This window comes from Branchiostoma belcheri, unplaced genomic scaffold (assembly GCF_001625305.1).
Source record: "Branchiostoma belcheri isolate BF01 breed outbred unplaced genomic scaffold, Haploidv18h27 scaffold151, whole genome shotgun sequence".
Lineage (NCBI taxonomy): Eukaryota > Metazoa > Chordata > Leptocardii > Amphioxiformes > Branchiostomatidae > Branchiostoma > Branchiostoma belcheri.
Genome location: NW_017802947.1, coordinates 618,015 through 626,546, shown reverse-complemented (window position 1 = coordinate 626,546; position 8,532 = coordinate 618,015). Strand labels below are relative to the sequence as shown.

General features: G+C 39.2%; 1 protein-coding gene across 1 annotated transcript in view; it reads left to right on the top strand.

Annotated features, from left to right (window-relative positions):
• Positions 1–7,414: 7,414 nt before the first annotated feature.
• LOC109465508 overlaps positions 7,415–8,532 on the top strand; it is a 35,662-nt gene continuing 34,544 nt past the window's right edge. Inside the window, 2 exon segments of the mRNA XM_019762864.1 lie at positions 7,415–7,612; positions 7,770–7,853. Coding sequence (XP_019618423.1) covers positions 7,777–7,853 — 77 coding nt within the window. The 5' untranslated portion in view covers positions 7,415–7,612; positions 7,770–7,776.

Genomic DNA, 8,532 nt, shown 5'->3' with positions numbered 1-8,532 from the left:
TGTCACTCGCAAATTGCATTTATTCTCAGTTACAGTAAACAGTTACAAAACACCATGGTCAGTCAGTCCTAATAGGTCGCATACAAGCAATATTTTACTAGACAAATATGATCTCAAATGTTGGACATTGCGTTGTGTACTTTTATAGAGACTAAGTTACAGAGTCTGACTTACTTGTTCGGCGACACAGAACAAACCACGGTTGACTCTCTCCAAACGTAACTCCGGCAAGACCTTGTGGGCAACACCCTCACTCGCTTTCCTCTGTCCTAACTTTATAGCCATTCTAATTATGCGCATAACCGACTCTGACCTTGATTGGTAGACAATACGGCAGCCCACATGTAAGTGTTAGCGGTATCATGAATTTGGGCAGTATCATGAATTTGGCAGTATCATGAATTTGGCGTATCATGAATTTGGCAGTATCATGAATTTGGCAGTATCATGAATTTGGTGGTATCATGAATTTGGCATGGTCATGAATTTAGCGGTATCATGAATTTGGCAGTATCATGAATTTGGCAGTATCATGAATTTGGCAGTATCATGAATTTGGCAGTATCATGAATTTGGCAGTGTCATGAATTTGGCAGTATCATGAATTTGGCGGTATCATGAATTTGGCAGTATCATGAGTTTGGCAGTGTCATGAATTTAGCAGTATCAGAATTTTGCAGTATCATGAATTTGGCAGTATCATGAATTTAGCAGTATCATGAATTTGGCAGGGTCATGAATTTGGCGGTTCATGAATTTGGCAGGGTCATGAATTTAGCGGTATCATGAATTTGGCAGTATCTTGAATTTTGCAGTATCATGAATTTGGCAGTATCATGAATTTGGCGGTATCATGAATTTGGCGGTATCATGAATTTGGCAGGGTCATGAATTTGGCGGGGTCATGAATTTGGCAGTATCATGAATTTGGCGGTATCATGAATTTGGCAGGGTCATGAATTTGGCGGTATCATGAATTTGGCAGTATCATGAATATGGCAGTATCATGAATTTGGAAGTATCATGAATTTGGCAGTATCATGAATTTGGCAGTATCATGAGTTTGGCAGTATCATGAATTTGGCAGGGTCATGAATTTAGCGGTATCATTAATTTGGCAGTATCATGCATTTGGCAGGATTGTACCAATAACCCTCTAGCTTATACTAGGAATAGAATGAGTTCGACCACTGGATTCTGTGACACTCGCAAATTGCATTTATTCTCATTTACAGTAAACAGTTACAAAACACCATGGTCAGTCAGTCCTAATAGGTCGCATACAAGCAATATTTTACTAGACAAATATGATCTAAAATGTTGGACATTGCGTTGTGTACTTTTATAGAGACTAAGTTACAGAGTCTGACTTACTTGTTCGGCGACACAGAACAAACCACGGTTGACTCTCTCCAAACTGACGTAACTCCGGCAAGACCTTGTGGGCAACTCCCTCACTCGCTTTCCTCTGTCTTAACTTTATAGCCATTCTAATTATGCGCATAACCGACTCTGACCTTGATTGGTAGACAATACGGCAGCCCACATGTAAGTGTTAACTGGACTTGTCTAGCCACCTCTTTGTGGTGTATATTAATACTGGCAGACAGGCAAGGTGTTTACAGAAGTACAAAGCTGTTAATATACATAATGCATTTACTTCAGAGGGACATCTACAAGAAACCGAAGGTGCTAAACAGTAGCGAGTGACAACATTTTACATAATACATTCAACTATGCCTTTGATCTACCTCCAGCGATAATCTCTAAAAACTACCATCTTACAGGGTCATGAATTTGTCGGTATCATGAATTTGGCAGGGTCATGAATTTGGCAGTGTCATGAATTTGGCGGTATCATGAATTTTGCAGTATCATGAATTTGGCAGTATCATGAATTTGGCGGGGTCATGAATTTGGCGGTACCATGAATTTGGCAGGGTCATGAATTTAGCGGTATCATGAATTTGGCAGTATCTTGAATTTTGCAGTATCATGAATTTGGCAGTATCATGAATTTGGCGGGGTCATGAATTTTGCGGTATCATGAATTTGGCAGGGTCATGAATTTAGCGGTATCATGAATTTGGCAGTATCTTGAATTTGGCAGTATCATGAATTTGGCAGGGTGATGAATTTGGCAGTATCATGAATTTGGCAGTATCATGAATTTGGCAGTGTCATAAATTTGGCAGTGTCATGAATTTTGCAGTATCATGAATTTGGCAGTATCATGAATTTGGCAGTATCATGAATTTGGCAGTATCATGAATGTGGCAGTGTCATGAATTTGGCAGTATCATGAATTTGGCAGTATCATGAATTTGGCAGTATCATGAATTTGGCAGTATCATGAATTTGGCAGTATCAAGAAATTGGCGGGGTCATGAATTTGGCGGTATCATGAATTTGGCAGGGTCATGAATTTAGCGGTATCATTAATTTGGCAGTATCATGAATTTGGCAGGGTTGTAACAATAACCTTCTAGCTTATATTAGGAATAGAATGAGTTCGACCACTGGATTCTGTGTCACTCGCAAATTGCATTTATTCTCAGTTACAGTAAACAGTTACAAAACACCGTGGTCAGTCAGTCCTAATAGGTCGCATACAAGCAATATTTTACTAGACAAATATGATCTCAAATGTTGGACATTGCGTTGTGTACTTTTATAGAGACTAAGTTACAGAGTCTGACTTACTTGTTCGGCGACGCAGAACAAACCACGGTTGACTCTCTCCAAACGTAACTCCGGCAAGACCTTGTGGGCAACTCCCTCACTCGCTTTCCTCTGTCCTAACTTTATAGCCATTCTAATTATGCGCATAACCGACTCTGACCTTGATTGGTAGACAATACAGTAGCCCACATGTAAGTGTTAACTGGACTTGTCTAGCCACCTCTTTGTGGTGTATATTAATACTGGCAGACAGGCAAGGTGTTTACAGAAGTACAAAGCTGTTAATATACATAATGCATTTACTTCAGAGGGACATCTACAAGAAACCGAAGGTGCTAATAAACAGTAGCGAGTGACAACATTTTACATAATACATTCAACTATGCCTTTGATCTACCTACAGCGGGAATCTCTAAAAACTACCACCTAACAGGGTCATGAATTTGTCGGTATCATGAATTTGGCAGGGTCATGAATTTGGCAGTATCATGAATTTGGCAGTATCATGAATTTGGCGGTATCATGAATTTGTCAGTATCATGAATTTGTCAGTATCATGAATTTGTCAATGTCATGAATTTGTCAGTATCATGAATTTGGCAGGGTGATGAATTTGGCGGTATCATGAATTTGGCAGTGTCATGAATTTGGCAGTGTCATGCATTTGGCAGTATCATGTATTTGGCAGGGTCATGAATTTGGCGGTATCATGAATTTGGCAGGGTCATGAATTTGGCAGGGTCATACATTTGGCAGTATCATGAATTTTGCAGGGTCATGAATTTGGCAGCATCATGAATTTGGCAGGGTCAAGAATTTGGCAGTATCCTGAATTTGGCAGTATCATGGATTTGGCGGTATCATGAATTTGGCAGTGTCATGAATTTGGCGGTGTCATGAATTTGGCAGTGTCATGAATTTGGCAGTATCATGAATTTGGCGGTATCATGAATTTGGCAGTATCATGAGTTTGGCAGTGTCATGAATTTAGCAGTATCAGAATTTTGCAGTGTCATGAATTTGGCAGTATCATGAATTTGGCAGTATCATGAATTTGGCAGTATCATGTAATTTGGCAGGGTCATGCATTAGGCAGTATCATGAATTTGGCAGTATCATGAATTTGGCAGGGTCATGAATTTGGCGGTATCATGAATTTGGCGGTATCATGAATTTGGCAGTATCATGAATTTGGCAGTATCATGAATTTGGGAGTTTTTGTGGGAATTGGGGATACTGCAAAATTCATGATACTTCCTAATTCATGACACTGCCAAATGTATGCTACTGCAAAATTCATGATACCGACAAATTCATGACCCTGCCAAATGCATGACCCTGCCAAATTTATGATACTGCCAAATTCATGATACCGCTAAATTCATGACCCTGCTAAATTCATGATACCGCCAAATTAATGACCCTGCCAAATTTATGATACTGCCAAATTCATGATACTGCCAAATTCATGATACCGCCAAATTCATGACCCTGCCAAATTCATGATCCTGCCAAATTCATGATACTGCCAAATTCATGATATTGCCAAATTCATGACACTGCCAAATTTATGATACTGCCGAATTCATGATACTGCCAAATTCATGATACTGCCAAATTCATGATACTGTAAGGCACATATGTATGGTTGAATCTATGACGTCATGACGTCAAAACGACGCAATGTGCGTTAGTTTTATCAGTTTTATTTGATGGTATGGACCTTTAAAAAGATTGTTAAAATTGATTTAAAAACTTAAAATTATTTCGTTAATTAGCTACGAGTAATTGAATATTTAGTTGAATATCGAGTGTTGGATCTATGACGTCAAAACGACGCAATGTGCGTTAGTTTTATCAGTTTTTTTAATGGTATGGACCTCTAAAAGATTGTTGAAGTTGATTTGAGAACTAGAAATTATTTCCTTAATTGGCTATGAGTAGTTGAATATCATTATATAAACAGGGATTCAGGCCCTACAAATCTGTATGGTTGAATCCATTACGTCATGACGTCAAAACGACGCAATGTGCGTTAGTTTTAGTAGTTTAATTTGGAGGTATGGACCTCTAAAAGAATGTTCAAATTGATTTGAAAACTTAAAATTATTTCGTTAATTAGCTACGAGTAGTTGAATATTGACTTGAATATTGAATATCGAGTGTTGGATCTATGACGTCATGACGTCAAAACGACGCAATGTGCGTTGGTCTTAACAGTTTTTTTTTGATGACATGGACCTCTAAACGATTGTTGAAGTTGATTTGAGAACTAAAAATTATTTCCTTAATTAGCTACGAGTAGTTGAATATCATTATATAAACAGGGATTCAGGCCCTACAAATCTGTATGGTTGAATCTATGACGTCATGACGTCAAAACGACGCATGCGTTAGTTTTATTAGTTTCATTTGACTGAATGGACCTCTAAAAGATTGTAAAAATTGATTTGAAAACTTAAAATTATTTCGTTGATTAGCTGCGAGTAGTTGAATATTGACTTGAATACTGAATATCGAATATCGAGTGTTGGATCTATGACGTCATGACGTCAAAACGACACAATGTGCGTTAGTTTTACCCTTTTTTTGGTGGTATGGACCTCTCAAAGATTGTTGAACTTGATTTGAGAACTAAAAATTATGTCCTTAATTGGCTACAAGTAGTTGAATATCATTATAGAAACATGGATTCAGGCCCTAGAAATCTGTATGGTTGAATCTATGACGTCATGACGTCAAAACGACGCAATGTGCGTTAGTTTTATCAGTCGAATCTTGTGGTGTGGACCTTTTGAGACTGTTTAAAAGACATTTGGTTCATAGAAATTATTCATTGACTTTGCAAGATGGCGTTCAATGTCTATGCATCCACTAGTGTTGTGATCCTCGAAAATCTGTACAGTTTAATCTATGACGTCATGACGTCAAAACGACGCAATGTGCGTTAGTTAAACCAAATTTATTTGGTGGTATGGAACTCTAACAGATTGTTAAAATCCATTTGAATACTGGAAATTATTTCATTACTTTGCAAGAAGGCGTCTGCTTGAAACATGTCGGGTGCGGTTCAAGATGAATCCATGTGCGTTTATCTAATTAATTCAGTTCGATAGTATTGACCACTTAAAGATTATAAAAACTCATTTGCTTTTTTTTGGTTGTTTAAAATTATAGGACTTTTCAATCAAATGAATAAAGAGTTTGAAAGGTTGTGGTTTGGTTTGACATATGTACGTGAAATGTCTATTCACATACTGTATGCGTGCTCATTTGCATATATGGGACAATAGAATGCTCTCGCGCCCAAGACTTCTACGAAATAATGCCTACCATGTCGAATCGAAGGCTCAATCGAAGGCTGCGAATCGAAGGCCGAATGGAGGGCTAACTTCAGGTTGGTGTGCTGAAGGGCCTTCCCTGTCCTTAGTGCTGAAGGTCCTGCCCTTTCCTTTGTGCTGAAGAACCTTCCCTGGCCTTAGTGCTGAAGAACCTTCCCTGTCCTTAGTGCTGAAGAACCTTCCCTGTCCTTAGTGCTGAAGAACCTTCCCTGGCCTTAGTGCTGAAGAACCTTCCCTGTCCTTAGTGCTGAAGAACCTTCCCTGTCCTTAGTGCTGAAGGGCCTTCCCTGTCCTTAGTGCTGAAAGGCCTTCCCATCTCCTGTCCTTAGTGCTGAAGGTCATTCCCTGTCCCCTTTTGTTGCTGCACGGCGAAAATTTTCTTGAAAAAAAAAAACAACAAGAAACAAACTGAGCAATACGTCATACCTTTAGCATTTTGTCGCCATTGCTTATGATCTTTTTCTCAGCTGGAGTAGATATAACTCGTGATTTTGGGGTAAGATCTTTGTCTAAAATGCTATCTGTTATGCCTGTTTGTACGAACGGCGTCTTGATGCAGTTCTTTCAGCAATCGCGAAGAGGAGCTTCTGTACGAAGAGATTTGGCAAGGTAGCAGTATGTATGTAAATATCATTTTATGTTTACGACAGCAAGTTGAGAGTATTCTTTGGACGGGTAGGGGCTTGTCGTACAAAATCAGACGTATTATGATGGAAAATGTTCACTCTTATTCTCTAACATCCTACGACAATAAAAAGAGTTGGTGTATGCCCTGCAAGAGTCCTGGGGCAACGCTACACATGACGTATACAGTTTGATGTACTCGTGTATTGCACAAACAAGGATACAGGAACAATAACATGTTTGCCCTACTGTTACAAAACCCTGAAGAGATAAACACATCGGGAAAGCTGACAGCAGTAAACAACTCTGATTGTTTATACAATGCCCTGATTAATAAATAAGTAACCAACTGTTGCTGCCGTCCACACGACCGAAGTACCACAACACCGGCCTTGTACTACTTCTATACTTTCAACACTGCGTCACCGTGGCCTCAAGATTAACTCAGCTTCGTAAGTTTCTTACTAATTATATCATTCGGAAGATCAAAAAGAGGACATTTGACTCCCCATCCCATCCCATCTCTAAGCAAATACGTGGCTCTGACTTGAGATGATCAACGGAAACGTTGCACCACAAGAATTACAGAACGTGGTAAAAAAACGACGTAAAAATAGACTAGGGCCACACATCTACCACGGACAGCCACTGGGTTTTCGTTTAAATAAACTGTTTCACAACTCGAAATGTAAACGTTGTATTTACGAGCCGTGGTCTAACCCCTGCGCATGCTTGAAGATCGTATGACCCCCCCCCCCTCTTAAAAGTGTTTGCTATAATGTATAAGTTGGCGTGGGCTCAAGAGTATGTCATGGTCGATATGATATATTTATAACCTGCCCACCTGTCCTATATTTAAGGTTGAGCTCTCACGGTAGGCATATATAGGCTGGTTTTCACAGAGATCCTTCAATCAGTGCTTATCAGCATTTGGCAGTGGTGTCTTCTAAATAGCTGAAATTGGGGTAAGGCGTCATATATTTTATATTCTTAAATTCTTTGGTATTGGCAAGGACTAGGAATATAGCGGTAATTTGATAATGCATATTCTGATGAGACAATATAATTGATTGATTTATTTTCTCCACGCGTATTGTATATCAACACAAGTTATTATTTCAGATTCAAGATGCGGGCGTACCTCTTGCTGTTGGTGTTCGCCGTCGCGTGCCATTCGGCCACATTGAGCGACAAGGAAGCGAGCAGGTACTACTAATAAATATTTAGGAAAGTTGTATAGATATATGGGCTACGTTTGACACGTTTTTATTGTCTAGATGCAGCTTTAAGTGTTCTATGTGCCAGCGTCCTGTGCATACACCAATAGAAGTAGTTAACGGAATTTTACGAGCCAAGGTATTATTTTTTATATTAGTCATAAACACATGGATAAGTTGTTGTGTAGTCAAATTATTCGCAACACATAATCCGTAACACACTATTATTAACACATGCAGACATCAAATTTCTAGTGTTTTTCACACGGTTGATTAAAATGCAAAGGACTTTGTTCCTTGCCTATGTCCCTAGTAATACTTATTTGCCCCCCTCAGATTGTTTGATAAACCGGCAGCCCAGAGGCCATTGATAAGATAAGACTGTTAGTCAGTAGGACTTTGTACATAACCTGGAGTCGTTCAGTAGTTAGGGTGCGTCTTAAAAGGTTTTTTTTCGTCAAAATTTTTGACCACAACCTGGGGATCATTTAACAGTGAAATAGGGCGCGCCCAAAAGGTTATAATTATGGGTTCACCACACCACGAAGTGGTGGTGAACCCATATTGCTTTTTCTGATGTTTCTTCTCCTCCTTCTCCTTCTCCTTCTCCTTCTCCTGCCATTTTTATGGGTTCACCACACCACGAAGTGGTGGTGAACCCATATTGC